The sequence below is a fragment of the Thalassophryne amazonica genome, chromosome 3, assembly GCF_902500255.1.
Source record: "Thalassophryne amazonica chromosome 3, fThaAma1.1, whole genome shotgun sequence".
NCBI lineage: Eukaryota > Metazoa > Chordata > Actinopteri > Batrachoidiformes > Batrachoididae > Thalassophryne > Thalassophryne amazonica.
In genome coordinates this window covers 64645697-64665674 of record NC_047105.1, presented here as the reverse complement: position 1 = coordinate 64665674, position 19978 = coordinate 64645697, and the positions used below count along the sequence as shown (strand labels likewise).

Here is a 19978-nt window from a genome sequence, read left to right as displayed (position 1 = left end):
TGGAGTTGTCAGGAAGGGCGTCCGACGTAAAACTTGTGCCAAATGCCAATGTGGATCTGGCTGTAAACGCTGTGGTGACTCTGAACAGAAATGGGAGCAGCCGAAAGTACAACATGTTGCAGCCTTATTTCAAAATGGATGAAAATGTTTTTCCCCTCAAAATTCTATACACACAAAAAATAAACCCTGACTATGACAGATTGTCTCACTGAAGAAAGTTTCACGTTCTGAATTTATTTTAATGTACCAGAATGAAAGCTAATTACGCATGAAAGGAGGTTAAGTGATCATAATATCCTTTTTTTTTTCGTCCTTTAGAGAAATTGGCATAATTTTTTTATTGCCCATTGAGGTCATGCATTTTTGTGTTTCATAGAATGTAGTAGTTTTGCTTTTAAAAAAAAAAAGAAAAAAAAAAAAAAGAGGTACAGAGACAAATCCTTCCACAGCTGTTCAGATCTCTTGTGACTTACTGTGAGCTGTTGTTGTGTCTGCAGCTGGAAGAAGGGCACACGGGCAGGCTAGAGCGCACTGAGGATCTGTGGTTGCGGGTGAGGAAGGACCATGCCCCTCGGCTGGCCCGCCTCTCTCTGGAGAGCCGCTCCCTCAGAGATGTGTTGTTGCACGGTGAGTCATCAACAGATCCTCTCTGTTTATACACACAGTGACAACCAGAGCATACTGTCTGCTCAGTGCAAAGTCACACTTTATGAGTGATTTGTGACTGAAGAATATTTGCAGTAGTGAAACCAGCTATGTTTTATGGCTTAGAGACGGTGGTGCTAAGAAAAAGGCAGGAGGCAGAGCTGGAGGTGGCAGAGCTGAAGATGTTGTGATTCTCTTTGGGGGTGATGAGGATGACAGGATTAGGAATGAACATATCAGAGGGACAGCTCAGGTGAGCTAGTTTGGACAAAGTCAGAGGTGAGATTGAGATGGTTTGGACATGTGCGGAGGAGGGACACAGAGTATATAGGGAGAAGGAAGCTGAGGATGGAGCCAACAGGCAGGAGGAGAAGAGGGAGGCCAAAGGAGGAGGTTTATGGATGTGCTGACGGAGGACATGCAGGTGGTTGGTGTGACAGAGGAAGATACAGGGGACAGGGCGAGATGGAAAAGATTGATTTGTTGTGGCGACCTCTAAGCTGCTGAAAGAGAAAGTTATTAATAAACAGGGGTGCAGTCACTTTGAGTGACAGTGTGTGCTGGCGAGCTGTGTCGTGGGTAGATAGTGGCTGCTCGCCGTTGTGCTCTCGACTGTGTCTGGCCTCTCTGAGCATTTTGTTACAAATAGCTGAGATAATATGGCTTGTTCTGTGGTTAATTCTATGAAGGGGCTATCTAAGAAGTCTAAGCAGTAGTATTTTTGTTGAGTGAAATTTTAGTATTATGTAATTTGTATGTTAGCACCAGGTTAGCACTAATGAGCAGGTATCAAGAGCTTTGTGAGATTTTCTCCATATTTACTGTGGCAAGATTGGGGCATGTTTGGGTTTCATCAGCGCTGCCCAGGTCATGTCCGTCTTGCCCGTGCTCCACCTCTTGACCCTTTTTATGGGTTGGACAGAACTCAGGTGGAGTCAGGCACTGCCAAGATGGTGACATTTGGAACCACCTCAGTTGAACTTCAAACCAGGTTTTCAGATAACCTGTGGGTGATGTCATGGAAGGTTTGTCCATTGCGCTAATGAGTGGTTGTATAGGTCAGTTAAACGTTATCTATCCAATCCATGTCTGCAGAGATTTTTTTTTTTTCTTCAAAAAATGAAATCTTTTTGAAAATAAAGCAATTTTTTAACTTTTGCTTTCCCTCACAGGCAAACCCAAGCTTGGGCAAGAGTTGGGCCGAGGCCAGTATGGAGTTGTCTACTTTTGTGATAATTGGGGCGGACACTATCCTTGCGCCTTAAAATCAGTAGTACCGCCTGATGATAAACACTGGAATGATCTAGCCTTGGAGTTTCACTACACAAGGTGAGTGAGTAAAATCAGCGCACAAATATTTGTCAAGACATCTGCAGCACCCATCAACCTCTTGAGCATTTTCTGAAGATGAGTAATTTATAATCCTTCACACCAAAGTGCAGCACATGCAAAGCGATACCCATAAAAGTTGACCTTATGTTTTAATAAGTCTCTAGTTGTACGCAGTGAAAGTATGAAACAACCTTAGTAGAGGCTTCATTTGTTTGCAGCCCCACTGTTCATTGATGGTTGCTTCCTTGTTGTTAGATTTCGACCACACCCAGTTCCTCAAATACATTTCTTATGACTGTTGTGGCTTTGAGGCTTTGTGTTGTGGCTTTTCTGCCAACGTTAACATTTGAAAGTACAAGGAGCTTTATTATAGCATGCTTGTTGCACCTGTCCTAAACCAAAAAACCCTGTAATCAGAGCACTGTCCTCATGTGGACATCCCAACCAGATGCTTCCAAATACACAACATGGCCAACTAACAAAACGTTTTTATGATTGAAATTTGTGGAGTAGTGGTTACAAATGTTGCTTCACAGTGAGATGTTGATCACAGCTGGGGATTTCTTTGTGTGTTTTGCATGTTGTCCCCGTTTCTCTCTTAGTTTCCTGCCAACATCAATTAAGCTTGCTCCCCAATTAGGTTAGGATATCAGGGCAGACTGTGGTCACAACCTGCACTCACATATTATTCAATTATTACAGCACTTCACTTTTTCCACATTTTTATGTTACAGCCTCATTCCAAAATGGAGTAAATAAATTTTTCCCCTCAAAATTCTACTCCACACCCCATAATGACATGAATTTTTCTTTTTTTAATTTTTGCAAATTTATTAAAACAAAATAGCTAAGAAATCACATGTACATAGGTTTTCACACCCTTTGTTCAATACTTTGATGCACTTTTGGCAGCAATTATAGCCTCAGGTCTTCTTGAATATGGTGCTACAAGCTTGGTGCACCTATCTTTGGACAGTTTTGCCCATTCCTCTTTGCAGCACCTCTCAAGCTCCATCAGGTTGGATGGGGAGCGTCGGCGCACAGCCATTTTCAGATCTCTCCAGAGATGTTCAATCAGATTCAGGTGTGGGCTCTGGCTGGGCCACTCAAGGACATTCACAGAGTTGTCCTGAAGCCACTCCTTTGATATCTTGGCTGTGTGCTTAGAGTCATTGTCCCACTGAAAGATGAACCGTTGCCCCAGTCTGAGGTTAGGAGCGCTCTAGAACAGGTTTTCATCCAGAATGTCTTTGTACATCGTTTCCTCCATATATGATGCCTGACATTCACAAAAAAAGAGTTTAGTTTTTGTCTCATCAGACTGGAGAATTTTGTTTTTGGTGGTCTGAGTCCTTCAGCAAACTCCACTTGGGCTCCCATGTTCCTTTTACTAAGGAGTTACTTCCGTCTGGCCACTCTACCATACAGACATAACTGGTGGATTTCTGCAGAGATGGCCGTCCTTGTGGAAGGTTCTCCTCTCTCCACAGTGGATTGCAGGAACTCTGACAGAGTGACCATCAGGTTCTTTGTCACCTCCCCGACTAAGGCCCTTCTCCCCTGATCACTCAGTTTAGACGGCGGCCAGCTCTAGGATGTGTCCTAGTGGAGCCGAACGTCTTCCATTTATGGATAATGGAGGCCACTGTGGCCACCGTAACCCAATGACATGCACTGTCAACTGTGGGACCTTATATTTAGACAGGTGTGTGCCTTTCCAAATCATGTCCACTCAACTGAAATTATCCCAGGTGGATTCCACTTAAGCTTTAGAAACCTCTCGAGGATGATCAGTTGAAACAGGATGCACCTGAGCTTCATGACAAAGAGTGTGAATACGTATGTAATGTGATTTCTTAGTTTTTTTGTTGTTGTTGTTATTTTTAATAAAGTAGCAAAAAAATCTTAAACTTTTTTCCCGTTGTCATTATGGGGTATTGTATGTAGAATTTTGAGGAAAAAAATGATTTCATCCATTTTTGAATAAGGCTGCAACAACAAAATGTGGTACAAGTAAAGTGCTGTTAATACTTTCTGGATACACTATATAATGTAGACACGCAGTTCAAAAGGAATCAGTCTGTTTTCTTTTGTTTGCCCAATTAGTGGCCCCAGTATAAGCTGGGTAACTGGAGTTCAGATGGTGAACAGATCACAGCCAGTCACAAGGTAACCATACAGCATGGGTTAAAGTTCTCCGTCACCACGATGGATTTCTGCCATTTGGAAAATTTAACCACACATATGCGCGCGCACGCGGTGTCATGCATGTTTTAGGGCCAAACTATGATACTCTCACTGTCAAAGCAACATCCTATTCTGCACTAATCAAAGCAGCAGCAATGTCAGCGTGGATGGCGCTGCACCGTGGAGGAAGGGACTGTGTGAATTTTCACTCCTCTCTCTTTACTGCTTGCCATAAGCCATGGTCCTTCTCCTCCCAGCGGAGAGGAAGAGAGAGGTTTTTATCATTTGGACCTGCGGCCCGGAGGACCAACACCCAGACAGTGACGGCAACAGAGAACGAGTCACTTGAAAGAAAAGCACTTAATCAGTAAAGTTCCACAAAAACCACACATGAAGGATATATTTTTTTCTCTCCTTTTTGACACAAGGGGCCGTAACTTCAGCTTGTCGGTGAGCCCACGTGACACCGGTAACACTGTGCGGATTTGAAAGAACGAGTCATGATTCACATAAGGGAGGACATTATTTTTAACATCAGTTGATGAACTGGTGAAGTGGCAGATATTAATGATCCAGTCCGGGTCTGAGGGTTGGCTGCCCCTCGGAAAAGCCATGTCAGTGAGGAACGAATAAAAACTCGGGTGGGACACAGCGGGTGAGCCTCGTTTTTTGATCGCACCGAGTCCTGGTTAGTGACTTTAATCCACAAAAAGGTGAGTCACGATTGATATTTTTAAATGGCTTTGACGAAGTTTAACTTGCGGTACGCTACGTTTTGTTTTACGAGTGACAGCATTTTACCGGTTAAATGTGAATATGCCAGTTTCAAGTTTCTCAGTGTGCATGCAAAAATTTGACTTGCTCTTTTAAAGAGCACCCCCAGACCCCCCAGAATCAGTACTGTGTTTTACTTCACAGTTTGAAGTGACTTTTATGTTTCAGAGGGCTTCATACTCATTAAAATTCACCAGAATACACAAAATTTGACTTGCTCTTTTTAAACATTTCTAGGGGAGATCCCCCAGACCCCCTCATAATTAATACTGTGTTTTTACTTCAGTTTGAAGTGAGTTTTCTTTGTTACAGAGGGATTCATATCCATTAAAATTCACCAGAATATACAAAATTTGACTTGCTCTTTTAAAAAAAAATTCTGGGGGAGATCTCCCAGGCCCCCCATAATAAATACTGTTTTACTTCACAGTTTGAAGTGATTTTATTTGTTTCAGAGGGCTTCATACCCATTAAAATTCACCAGAATACACAAAATTTGACTTGCTCTTTTAAAACATTTCTGGGGGAGATCCCCCAGACCCCCTAGAATCAATACAGCATTTCTGCTTCACCATTTGAAGTGAGTTTTCTTTGTTTCAGAGGGGTTCATACTCATTAAAATTCACCAGAATATACAAAATTAGACTTTTTAAAAATTTGACTCTTTTGAAAATGTTCTGTGGGAGCACCCCAGACCCCCCAGAATCAAGACTACACACCCTTTCATGTACCGGCTCCGGTTGTCAGTCAAGTTAACATGCCGGACCTTGATCACACGGAGCAAGTTGCTGTGCTCTTAATTGTTGTGGAAAGCTGACAAACATCGCCAGCGGCGCCGTCCCTGGGTTCACAACATCCTCATGAGACATTCCCAATTCGGGGAGTATTATTATTTGCTGACTGGTCCTTCCGCCTCTGCAGGACCCAGTTTTAAGGACCTCCTGTCCCGTTCACGCGCGCACATGTAAACAATAAAAAAAAAAACTCTGCTGCCGCTCCTGCGGTGCTGCTGCTCGCTCTCTGTCATAATTGTGTTTATAAACCAGTCACCATTTGTTTTATTATACATCTGTGTAGTTAATAACTAAAATAATCTTCACGGACGATTCGCACGCGCATGTGAAAAAAAACCTGTCCGCTGTTGCCGTGCTGCTGCTCGCTCTTCCCCCAAAAACTCTGTCATAATTGTGAAATAAAGGACAAAAGGGACATAAGTCCTGTTCACAGGCTGGCTGCCAGAGACAGGACATGTTCACATCCAACTCAGTCAAACTCCAGACATCTCCACGTCACTACATATCCAGTCCCTGATTGGTCATCGCAGCGCGACAAGACAAAAAAGTTCAGATTTTTCAACTTGGGTAGGAGGTCAATGCGACGTGAGATCACGCCACAAACGCGGCAATCGCTCAAAATTGCTTCATTCGCGTCCATCGCGTTGCATGGCTTGGTGCCACAACTCGTCCTTCCATAGGGATTACATGGCAACCTGTCGCCGCTGTCACTCGCGCTGTGCCCGGTGTGAATGCAGCTTTAGAAGCTATTTATAATAGATTTGTATACTGTATTTATTGAGGGAAAAAAAGAGTGTGTGCCACATTTTAAGGATTTGATCATTTTAAGGCATTGATTTTTGCCAGGAAAAAAATTTCAGTCAGATGAAAATTTATTGCTTTAGCCCATGCCATACAGAGACTGATGCAGATCTATTACTCCTAAGGCCAGTTTAGAGTCATGTTGCAAACTACAAATGGCGGTCCACTACAAATGGAACTTGTGACCTTCTTGCTGTGAGGCAGCAGTGGTAAACACAGTGATGAATGTTTTCCGGAAATTACCGGAAATCCGGGTTTTTACTCACGTGGGCAATATTTTCAGGTTATTTTAGATAACATACATCAGAATCCATTCATTCAGTTCCATTCAGTTCCACGCCCAAACAGTTGGTGGCGGTAATGCTCTGTGTTGGTTTGCAAGCTGCCAATGAGCTCCAAAGAAGTAGTGTTATTTTTGTTTTAGTTTTTGGAAGTTTATTAAGTCGTATTTTGGGGGGACTGTGCAGTGGTTCTCCTAACTGTTTACTTTATTGTGGACATTAAAAGTTATGAGCTGCATTTTTCCTCCAGTAATCATACACTCAACAAAAATATAAACGCAACACTTTTGGTTTTGCTCCCATTTTGTATGAGATGAACTCAAAGATCTAAAACTTTTTCCACATACACAATATCACCATTTCCCTCAAATATTGTTCACAAACCAGTCTAAATCTGTGATAGTGAGCACTTCTCCTTTGCTGAGATAATCCATCCCACCTCACAGGTGTGCCATATCAAGATGCTGATTAGACACCATGATTAGTGCACAGGTGTGCCTTAGACTACCCACAATAAAAGGCTACTCTGAAAGGTGCAGTTTTATCACACAGCACAATGCCACAGATGTCGCAAGATTTGAGGGAGCGTGCAATTGGCATGCTGACAGCAGGAATGTCAACCAGAGCTGTTGCTCGTGTATTGAATGTTCATTTCTCTACCATAAGCCGTCTCCAAAGGCGTTTCAGAGAATTTGGCAGTACACCCAACCAGCCTCACAACCGCAGACCACGTGTAACCACACCAGCCCAGGACCTCCACATCCAGCATGTTCACCTCCAAGATCGTCTGAGACCAGCCACTCGGACAGCTGCTGAAACAATCGGTTTGCATAACCAAAGAATTTCTGCACAAACTGTCAGAAACCGTCTCAGGGAAGCTCATCTGCATGCTCGTCGTCCTCATCAGGGTCTCGACCTGACTCCAGTTCGTCGTCATAACCGACTTGAGTGGGCAAATGCTCACATTCGCTGGCGTTTGGCACGTTGGAGAGGTGTTCTCTTCACGGATGAATCCCGGTTCACACTGTTCAGGGCAGATGGCAGACAGCGTGTGTGGCATCGTGTGGGTGAGCGGTTTTCTGATGTCAATGTTGTGGATCGAGTGGCCCATGGTGGCGGTGGGGTTATGGTATGGGCAGGCACCTGTTATGGACGAAGAACACAGGTGCATTTTATTGATGGCATTTTGAATGCACAGAGATACCGTGACGAGATCCTGAGGCCCATTGTTGTGCCATACATCCAAGAACATCACCTCATGTTGCAGCAGGATAATGCACAGCCCCATGTTGCAAGGATCTGTACACAATTCTTGGAAGCTGAAAATGTCCCAGTTCTTGCATGGCCGGCATACTCACCGGACATGTCACCCATTGAGCATGTTTGAGATGCTCTGGACCAGCGTATACGACAGCATGTACCAGTTCCTGCCAATATCCAGCAACTTCGCACAGCCATTGAAGAGGAGTGGACCAACATTCCACTGGCCTCAGTTGACAACCTGATCAACTCTATGCGAAGGAGATGTGTTGCACTGCATGAGGCAAATGGTGGTCACACCAGATACTGACTGGTATCCCCCCCCCCCCCCATTAAAACAAAACTGCACCTTTCAGAGTGGCCTTTTATTGTGGACAGTCTAAGGCACACCTGTGCACTAATCATGGTGTCTAATCAGCATTTTGATATGGCACACCTGTGAGGTGGGATGGATTATCTCAGCAAAGGAGAAGTGCTCACTATCACAGATTTAGACTGGTTTGTGAACAATATTTGAGGGAAATGGTGATATTGTGTATGTGGAAAAAGTTTTAGATCTTTGAGTTCATCTCATACAAAATGGGAGCAAAACCAAAAGTGTTGTGTTTATATTTTTGTTAAGTGTACATTAAGTGGAGTTAATGGGTGAAGCTAAAAATGTTAATTCCGTTAGCATTCAGACGAGAGTTTAACTGTCTGCAAGTCAAAACCACAAGATTGAGTTTAATCAACGAAGCTTCTACAAATTTATCTGAGGTGACAGTAATTAAAAAATTATACGTGGACTTAGTGCTCTGCTGAAGTTTATCAGCTAACATTAGCTTTTAGCTGAAGAATCAGTCACTGTCTAGGTGAGTAAACATTTTATATTCGCAAATTGTTCAACTTATTTTTATTTTTACTAAATAAAGGTACAGTTTTTTAATTGTTACTGCATAACTGCAAGAAAAGTCTAAGCTTTAAGTAACTCAGATTTATTTTATTTTTTTGTTTTACTATCGAGTATATTCCTGTTTTAAGAAATATGTCTTGCCCCGCATCAGAAACAAACATTTGCTGAATGAATCTACTAGACTTAAAAATGTACACATTACTTTTCATGCTATTTTATTTGTCTAAAAACAAATGCACACTATTCCTTATAATGTTAATCAAGAAATTATCTCACCAGCAACAGATAAGTTATGGTTTTAATTTGCAGATGAACATCAAAGATTTCTAAAGAATCTTTTTTTAATTAAAACTATTTTTGTTACCAGTTTTCTAAACTAAGAAATGTTTAACTTTAACATGTACAGTAGTCAGAAATTAATCTTGAAGTACTTTTGTAAGGATTTTAAGGTGGCTTTTGCCCAAACTAGGAAAATTCAGAAGCGAGTGAAGCTTGAACAAGTTGATGTATTAATGTGCCATAAATACTCTAATTGTTCAATTTAAATTGATACTGAGAATTATTATTTTTGAGTTCTTTGAATTGTCATTTCCTTTACTCTGTGCTGTGAGACACAATGTATGTTTTTTGGATTAAAGGCTGGTAGCACAATACAAGTTGTGTGAAAAGACTTGGGTGGAAAAACTGACCTGAACCAACAAACGAACAAACAAAAAAAATTTTTCGTGGGTAAATTGTTGTGAAAATGCACCAGAATGCATCTGAGATTTCAAATTTTTCTGGGGGAGAACCCCCAGACCCCCACCAGGGGCTTCGGGCCTTCAGCCCTTGCCAAGAACGTTCACCACTGTAAACAGCAATACCAATGATGTATAAGTAAAGAATTGTTAATATTCATATACAAAAAAATTTCTTCCATCTGTCCGTGCAAAGATTTTTTTTTTTTCTGTAATCTGTGGTGCAGTGCGAACTTTCACTTCATTCTGCATGCGCACACACACACACACACACACACACACACACACACACACACACACACACACACACACACACACACACACACACACACACACACACACGTACACGTATAAAAGCAAAAAAAAAAAAAAAAAAAAATCAGATTTTGTACTTGGGGAAATGTCTATTAAATTGGTTAGGCTAATTTGACATAAAATAAAGCCACTCCCACTTATACTTTGGAAACAAAAAAAAGAGGGGGGCTGAAAAAGGGAATAAAATGATTCATTCCTTTTTTGGGGGTGGGGGGCATAATAAGCCTTTTCTCTTTGGTTCATTGAAAGTAAATTAACTTTTTAATTACTTTAGTCTGCCCAGCTATAAAATGGTACATGCCTAGCCTGCAAAAGTAAACTGCGTCTGATTCATCCAGGGGGAGTCGTAGACTCTCATTCGCTTGACACTACGGAATTCAGAGATAAGCACAGGCGCCAACGGGCCTCAGGGCCTATATTGGACGTCTTGATTGTCAAGTAATTGTTATGACTTTATTTAATAGGTGAGCGTTTGATAACCTCAGGCCAGGCATCTGTGATCTTTGGTGCTCCTCAAGGAGGCCTCGGACCTGAGGTTGTGAACCAGGCAATTAAAACAGTAAAATCGTCTATTGATTTACTTCTTCATTGGCAAGAAAAAAAGAAAAGCAGCTGAAAGCCTTTATTAAGAACTCTGTGTTCAAGAACATTTCTCCAAAGATAATATCTTTTGAGGTTGGTGTATTGATTTTTGGAAGATATTTCCGGGGGGTTGTTGTTTGTATGTGTTATTTATATCTGTGGACTGCATAAATTAAGGTATTTATGAATTTTAATCTGTAACGGCATTTTGTTGGGTCATTGCCGCTTACTTGGGGGCAAAGTGGTTTCAGTGTGGAAGGTTCCTGGTTCAAATCCTACCCCTCCCGTTTTTCCATGTAATGTGGCATTGCCTCAGGAAGGGCATGTGGCGTAAAACCTGTGCCAAATCAACATGCAGACTTCGGATCTGCTGTGGCGACTCCTAAATCGAAGGGACTTATTAGTGCTGCGTTCTTTTCTACTTGTTTTGAAAGCTCTTTTAATGGACTGTTCTTTCAGATCCCTTCCCAAACACGAGCGGCTCGTAGACCTGCATGGCTCTGTAATTGACCACAGCTACGCTGAAGGCTCCAGCACTGCTGTGCTGCTTATAATGGAGCGGCTGCACAGAGACCTCTACACTGGTTTGAAGGTAACTTTCTGCAGTGAATAGAAAAGTTGCAGCAATATTGTCCCCCCTGTTAAGATTCCTTTTGTTCCTTCTGTCCACGTAAATGCATGTCTGTCTCTCAGGCCGGTTTATCACTGAAAGAGAGGCTTCAGATTGCTCTGGATGTGGTGGAAGGGATCCGCTTTTTGCACGGACAGGGTCTCTTGCACCGAGACATAAAGCTAAAAAATGTCCTGGTAAGTGTAGCAGTTTTTCAGAAGTAGCAGCTGTTGGATAGTAAAGCCTCTGTCTCACCGAATAATGAAGGCTGAAGGAGGAGCCACGCATGGGTGTGGGGTGATTATTGGAAGAATGACCCACGTTTTGATCTATCCCGTATCTACTATGAAGGTGCCACTGTGTGCCTCTCTGTACCCCGCATGTGCCACGTAGCAGCCTCTAGTGAGCCACGACAGACCTGTCATTACAGCCTCGAATGGCTTGCATCAGCCACACTAAGCCACGTAGTGCCATGATAGCGCCATGATAACGCCATGTTGGCACACGTTTAGGCATGAGTTTGGTCCAAACCTCCAGCCCTCCCACACCTGGTCCCTTCAAAGTGTGGGTTTTCAATTCACAGATCCACAGCATTTAAAGATGTCTCTTCTTTTTTTCTTTTTTTAAACGCAGTCAAAAAATAGACACTCCAGCACAGTTCTGCAGTTGTGCGCTGTGCGCCAGGCTGCTGTCCACCTGTAATGCACCAGACCAGCTAGACCCGAACCACGGGTTCCTGGAGAGCCGTCTCTGTGCTCCTCGCTGGCTCCGCGGCTCTCTGGCTTTTCTTCTGCGGCTTTAAACACACAAAACTTTGTCTGTTTATTTCTGCAAAATCGCTCTTTTGCGCGCGCTGCTGTTGTCCTTTCATGGACAGCTGCCTCTGTGCTCTAAGTGGCTTCCTTTCCATCCGTGGCTTGCTGGCTTTATTTTTTCCTTGGCTTTAAACACAATCATTTTTACAACGTGAATCCACTTTTAACTTTGTGTTTGTCCGTTTATTTCTGCAAAAGCGCTCTTTTGCGCGCAGTGCCGTTCTGCATACAGAATGAGGTGGCCATTTTATTATATACACCTGTGGATCATTTTTAATACAACCCCTGGCAAAAATTATGGAATCACCGGCCTCGGAGGATGTTCATTCAGATGTTTAATTTTGTAGAAAAAAAGCAGATCACAGACATGACACAAAACTAAAGTCATTTCAAATGGCAACTTTCTGGCTTTAAGAAACACTATAAGAAATCAAGAAAAAAAGATTGTGGCAGTCAGTAACTGCTACTTTTTTAGGCCAAGCAGAGGGAAAAAAATATGGAATCACTCAATTCTGAGGAAAAAATTATGGAATCACCCTGTAAATTTTCATCCCCAAAACTAACACCTGCATCATATCAGATCTGCTCGTTAGTCTGCATCTAAAAAGGAGTGAACACACCTTGGAGAGCTGTTGCACCAAGTGGACTGACATGAATCATGGCTCCAACACGAGAGATGTCAATTGAAACAAAGGAGAGGATTATCAAACTCTTAAGAGAGTAAATCATCACGCAATGTTGCAAAAGATGTTGGTTGTTCACAGTCAGCTGTGTCTATACTCTGGACCAACTACAAACAACATGGGAAGGTTGTTAAAGGCAAACATACTGGTGGACCAAGGAAGACATCAAAGCGTCAAGACAGAAAACTTAAAGCAATATGTCTCAAAAATCGAAAAATGTACAACAAAACAAATGAGGGAGGAAACTGGAGTCAACGTCTGTGACCGAACTGTAAGAAACCGCCTAAAGGAAATGGGATTTACTTACAGAAAAGCTAAACGAAAGCCATCATTAACACCTAAACAGAAAAAAACAAGGTTACAATGGGCTAAGGAAAAGCAATTGTGGACTGTGGATGACTGGATGAAAATCATATTCAGTGATGAATCTGGAATCTGCATTGGGCAAGGTGATGATGCTGGAACTTTTGTTTGGTGCCTTTCCAATGAGATTTATAAAGATGACTGCCTGAAGAGAACATGTAAATTTCCACAGTCATTGATGATATGGGGCTGCATGTCAGGTAAAGGCACTGGGGAGATGGCTGTCATTACATCATCAATAAATGCACAAGTTTATGTTGATATTTTGGACAAAGGATGTTTGGGGATGATGAAATCATTTTTCAAGATGATAATGCATCTTGCCATAGAGCAAAAACTGCAAAAACATTCCTTGCAAAAAGACACATAGGGTCAATGTCATGGCATAGGGTCAATGTCAATGAGCAGATCTGATTTGATGCAGGTGTTAATTTGGGGGATGAAAATTTACAGGGTGATTCCATAATTTTTTCCTCAGAATTGAGTGATTCCATATTTTTTCCTCTGCTTGGTCTAAAAAGTCTTAAGTCTAAAGTCATTTCAAATGGCAACTTTCTGGCTTTAAGAAACACTATAAGAAAACTATAAAAAATGAAGTTTCTCCCTACAGGCTTGGTTTTCTCATTCAGTATCAAATTTCTGTAAAGCAGAACTCAGCCCAGATAGCAGTTGTACAACCCCTGGCAAAAATTATGGAATCACCGGCCTCAGAGGATGTTCATTCAGTTGTTTAATTTTGTAGAAAAAAAGCAGATCACAGACATGACACAAAACTAAAGTCATTTCAAATGGCAACTTTCTGGCTTTAAGAAACACTATAAGAAATCAGGAAAAAAAAATTGTGGCAGTCAGTAACGGTTACTTTTTTAGACCAAGCAGAGGGAAAAAATACGGAATCACTCAATTCTGAGGAAAAAATGATGGAATCATGAAAAACAAAAGAACGCTCCAACACATCACTAGTATTTTGTTGCACCACCTCTGGCTTTTATAACAGCTTGCAGTCTCTGAGGCATGGACTTAATGAGTGACAAACAGTACTCTTCATCAATCTGGCTCCAACTTTCTCTGATTGCTGTTACCAGATCAGCTTTGCAGGTTGGAGCCTTGTCATGGACCATTTTCTTCAACTTCCACCAAAGATTTTCAATTGGATTAAGATCCGGACTATTTGCAGGCCATGACATTGACCCTGTGTGTCTTTTTGCAAGCAATGTTTTCAGTTTTTGCTCTATGGCAAGATGCATTATCATCTTGAAAAATCATTTCATCATCCCCAAACATCCTTTCAATTGATGGGATAAGAAAAGTGTCCAAAATATCAACGTAGACTTGTGCATTTATTGATGATGTAATGACAGCCATCTCCCCAGTGCCTTTACCTGACATGCAGCCCCATATCATCAATGACTGGAAATTTACATGTTCTCTTCAGGCAGTCATCTTTATAAATCTCATTGGAACAGCACCAAACAAAAGTTCCAGCATCATCACCTTGCCCAATGCAGATTCGAGATTCATCACTGAATATGACTTTCATCCAGTCATCCACAGTCCGCAATTGCTTTTCCTTAGCCCATTGTAACCTTGTTTTTTTCTGTTTAGGTGTTAATGATGGCTTTCGTTTAGCTTTTCTGTATGTAAATCCCATTTCCTTTAGGTGGTTTCTTACAGTTCGGTCACAGACGTTGACTCCAGTTTCCTCTCATTCGTTCCTCATTTGTTTTGTTGTGCATTTTCGATTTTTGAGACATATTGCTTTAAGTTTTCTGTCTTGATGCTTTGATGTCTTCCTTGGTCTACCAGTATGTTTGCCTTTAACAACCTTCCCATGTTGTTTGTATTTGGTCCAGAGTTTAGACACAGCTGACTGTGAACAACCAACATCTTTTGCAACATTGCGTGATGATTTACCCTCTTTTAAGAGTTTGATAATCCTCTCCTTTGTTTCAATTGACATCTCTCGTGTTGGAGCCATGATTCATGTCAGTCCACTTGGTGCAACAGCTCTCCAAGGTGTGATCACTCCTTTTTAGATGCAGACTAATGAGCAGATCTGATTTGATGCAGGTGTTAGTTTTGGGGATGAAAATTTACAGGGTGATTCCATAATTTTTTCCTCAGAATTGAGTGATTCCATATTTTTTTCCCTATGCTTGGTCTAAAAAAGTAACCGTTACTGACTACCACCATTTTTTTTCCTCATTTCTTATAGTGTTTCTTAAAGCCAGACAGTTGCCATTTGAAATGACTTTAGTTTTGTGTCATGTCTGTGATCTGCTTTTTTTCTACAAAATTAAACAACTGAATGAACATCCTTCGAGGCCGGTGATTCCATAATTTTTACCAGGGGTATATTTATTTATTTATTTATTCCGCAACTTACAAGTCACCATGATACAACTTTTAACTTTGTGTTATGTCTTCAAAATCGCTCTCTTGCGCGTGCGCTGCTGTTGTCCTTTCATGGACAGCTGCCTCTTTGCTCTTTCTAAGTGGCTTCCTTTCCATCCGTGGCTTGCTGGCATTTTTTCCCTGGCTTTAAACACAGTAATTTTTACAATGTGATTCCACTTTTGTCTTTGTGTTCGTCCGTTTATTTCTGCAAAAGCGCTCTTTTGCGCGCGGTGCCGTTCTGCATATAGAATGAGGTGGCCGTTTTATTATATACACCTGTGGATCATTTTCAGTGTGTGTATATATATATATATATATATATATATATATATATATATATATATATATATATATTATTTCGCAGCTTACAAGTTATCATGATACATCTTTTAACTTTGTGTTATGTCTTCAAAATCGGTCTTTTGCGCACTCTCCACCTGTGTTGCCGCACAGCTCCTGCTCTTAACTGCTCCACTGGAGTTATTATCTTCCATGGCTTTAAACACACATCCACTTTCATGCAGTCACCCAAATTTTAACTTTGTGTTCGTCCAATATTGACTGAAATATCACTCTTTTGTGAGCTGGCGTTCTGCCTAAATGCTCCTTTGAAGCATGATGATGAGTCACTGCGTCAGTGCGCACACACAGCTGAGCTCATGTGATCCATTAATTCCAGAAGTGATTAGAGGTGTTTTCAGCATCCAAGGCTTGACAGAAAATGATTAATCCGCTACAAAATAATTGCACACAGAGCGCACAGAACAGGTGGAAATGTGTGCGCAAGAGAGCCGCTCCAAAAATAGCCTCTCAAGTCTTGCCTCAGTGCGCACACACAGCGGAGGTCATGTGATCCATTAACAAGATATTAAATCAACATATTTTTACATACAACAGACATCAACATACAGACATACTTTTACAGCTAGGAACTGTTTTATCAAGCTATAAAAAACATTAAAAATAATTGCCTTAAGCTGTTCAAAATACATTCCACATGGAGCAGGAAAGAGGGGGGAAAAAAAGCGTCCAGATGAAACAGTCCTCTGATTCTAGAAGTGATTACGGGTGTTTTCAGCATCCAAGGTTTGGCAGAAAATGATTAATCCACTACAAAATAATTATTTTATATAGAGTCCAGCGCACAGAGCAGGTGGAATTGTGTGCGCAAGAAGAGAGCTGTTCCAAAAATAGCCTCTCAGGTCCTGCGAAGGTGCCAGGTGCACAGATAATGGACTTTTTGCAGACTCGTAAACACCACGCAAATGCCTCTAAGCCGTCGCAGTAACTCGAACACAAACTGCGCCACGCTGTTGTTGCTAAATTTTGAACATCTTGAAATTAGCGCCACGCTCAGAGAGGAGCCTCGTTAACTGAAGATAATGCCTCTAAGAGCCACTCTGAGCCACTATACTGCAACAATAGCTCACGAAACAAAAAAAACAGGGTGCGTGGCTCCTTCTTCATCCTTCATTATTCGGTGGGACCGCGGCTTAACCACTATTGTGATATGCACTGATACATCAGCAGGATCATTCACTCACTCCCTCATCTTCAACCACTTTTCTGGGATCAGCTCACTGGACATCACTAGGATATTGATTTAAAAAAAAAAAACCTGCATGTAACTGCACACTTCAGATTTTATATCTTTGTAGAATTAAAGATATTTTGTTGAACCATGTCAAACTAGTAGTCCATCTTGAGGTGAAATTGCTTCCTAGTCTAAAGATTTTGACTTCACAAGATGGTGTGTCAATTCTTATTGGTCATGTTCTTTATATTAAAAGTCACAGTGTATTCCATGCACAACTTCAAACTTTCCAGTATTTTTACAGCTCTGTGTTTGACACGATGTGAGCTTTGCTGGCACCATTTTCTTCCAAATTCATGTTGAGTATTATTCACACCATTCAATGTTTCCAACACTTGTACTCCTTCTGATTTTTTTTTTTTTTCTCTCTCCAGTTGGACAAACAAAATCGTGCAAAAATTACCGACCTGGGCTTCTGTAAACCTGAGGCCATGATGTCTGGCAGCATTGTTGGAACTCCAATCCACATGGCACCTGAGCTCTTTACAGGTATGTCCAATGAGTAGGGGTGTTAAGGTACACAGAAGTCATGGTTCACTTCACACCTCAATTTAGATATCATGTCGTGGTACGAGTTCTGTTATTGAAAGCTTTAATCTGTGAGTGGCAGAGAGCTGCCATCAGCCCCTTTAGCACTGCTAGACAAAGTGTAGGGTTACAGTCCGTGAACATGAACAGTGCCGCTCACTGACATGTTGGTGACTTACAGAAGCAAATACACACGAGTATAATCATACCGTGCAGAGTGCACCGAACTGTTGCGTGTGTACCTCACGGTTCAGTACCTACCAAAGAGTATGTCAAAAATATTAATTATCAGATCTATTCTGAGGTAGATTTTTTTTTTTTTTTTTCCCCATCTTTGACTGTTCTACAACATATACAGATGTGTAATTTGTACCTTGTGCCAAAATGCACAACATTGTGCCGGATTGTTTTTAAGGTTTTCTGTTCATTGTGATTTTTCTCCTGACAGGGAAGTACGATAACTCTGTTGATGTCTACGCCTTTGGGATCCTTTTCTGGTACCTCTGTAGTGGATCAGTGAAACTCCCTGAAACCTTTGAGAAATGCTCCAGCAAAGACCAGCTCTGGACCAACGTTAAAAAAGGTCAACAAAAAACAATTAGACGTAACCCATTGTGGAGTCTCGTGTGTTTGCTATGTCTGTTTGGAGGCTCTTGTCTTCAGGCTGCCACAGTTTCAGCTGTGTCTGTGTCGTCTACAGGTGCCAGACCAGAACGGCTGCCTAGCTTTGATGAGGAATGTTGGCAGCTGATGGAGGCTTGCTGGAATGGAGATCCTTCCCAGAGGCCGCTGCTTGGCATTGTGGAGCCCAGTCTGCAAAGCATCATGGACAGACTCTGTAACTGTGGCACTGATTGCAAAAGCAACAGCCTCGAGGACTCAAACTGAAAACACTCCAGACAAACTAACACTCTGAAGCATTTTTGTTGTATTTATGAGAAATGGAGCTGAACAGGTGAGCAGTGAATCAGGTTCCAGTTGTTCCCAGTTGTTGGATTTACATTATTTATGAGAAGATGCTGCAGAACAGCAAGTCGTACGTAAGTAACCTTTTATTGTTTGTGCTTTGTGTATTTGTACGCATACGTGAGCCTACAATACGCTTTGCTCCTAGCTTCCATGCTAATTACTACTTGGTTGAATTGATACTAGATGCAAACACTTTTAAATGTACTCCACAAACAGTGTTATAAAATATATATATATATATAAAAGATTAATTTTAGGTTGTATTTAAACTGAACATGTCTGTAACTGTGCACCTTTTTTAATAAAATGATCTGTTATGTCAAAAAAGATGAGATTAAATGATGCAACTGAGGGATGAAAATTGGAAAAATGTGGAAACTGTTTCAAAACTTTGGAAAGATCTCAAATCATTTCAAACTGCACGTGAAAAAGTGCCATTGAAGCTGTATGGCCTTTGATAAACTAAAGCATCTACAGTGTTTAGTATGTTTTGACTTCAAAACTGAATTATTTAATCAGCAGCTTTATCAGACAGATTTATATTATGTTTTGAGCTACATAAATAAAAGTGTTTACTATATACGTTCTTTGCAACCTTAGCAGCACATCATTCAAAGGGTTTAATGTGGATGTTTTTTTGAATCATTCCCATCATATTTTAATCATTAGCGTTTTGCCCGTGGGGACCCACAGGCTCTAGATTGGGTAGTGTTTAAAAAATAGGTAGCTGACATTTTTCAAGGGTAGTGATAAATTATGCAAAGTTTCTATAATGAGTTGGAATGGTGTGTGTGAGTCCATAATGTTTTTAGAACCTTAAACCTCAAGAGTTTTTAGAAGAAGAACTCAACCCTTTCATTTCCTTTTAATTATGTAATTTTTTAATGTTAATTTACTGTCTTAATATATTTATAATTTTTTAGGTTCTTATCATATACACACTTATCATTATTATTATTATTAACTATTATATCGGCTGAGTGGATCCTTGTCATTTGATTGGTGGTTTGTATGGCACATGACATGGATTATTTGTACCATTTGCTGTTGTGTTTCATTGACAGTGCAATCATTTTTTTTAGCATGCAATGTTGGTGCTATATGAAATGCACTATTGTACCCTCTGACCGCCGTGCCTGCTCACACTACCGGGAGCAACATTTAGCTAAACGTAGTGGAGTTTGTTTTGCTGGTGGATGACAATTTGAAGGAGCTAATTGATGCTACTAATTCTTGTAATAATGTGCGCCCGCCACAGGAGAAACACCTCCGTTGGAAGCCTTAAGGACAAGTTGGAACATGCCCTGCTGTTAAACAATTTCTCAGATACTCACTCAACTGAAAGCCACCAAAAGCCGCCTGGATTTTACAAATGGTTATCAACACGGAGGTGTTTTTCTTGTGGCGGGCGCGCAGCGC

General features: G+C 41.2%; 1 protein-coding gene across 1 annotated transcript in view; it reads left to right on the top strand.

Annotated features, from left to right (window-relative positions):
• Positions 1-18962, top strand: part of dstyk (dual serine/threonine and tyrosine protein kinase) — an 81286-nt gene extending 62324 nt beyond the window's left edge. The window contains exons 8-14 of the mRNA XM_034166562.1: positions 498-627; positions 1818-1974; positions 11060-11192; positions 11294-11407; positions 17437-17551; positions 18039-18173; positions 18291-18962. Of these exons, the coding sequence (XP_034022453.1) occupies positions 498-627; positions 1818-1974; positions 11060-11192; positions 11294-11407; positions 17437-17551; positions 18039-18173; positions 18291-18478 (972 nt within the window). The 3' untranslated portion in view covers positions 18479-18962. The remainder of the gene's footprint in view (positions 1-497; positions 628-1817; positions 1975-11059; positions 11193-11293; positions 11408-17436; positions 17552-18038; positions 18174-18290) is intronic.
• Positions 18963-19978: the final 1016 nt, after the last annotated feature.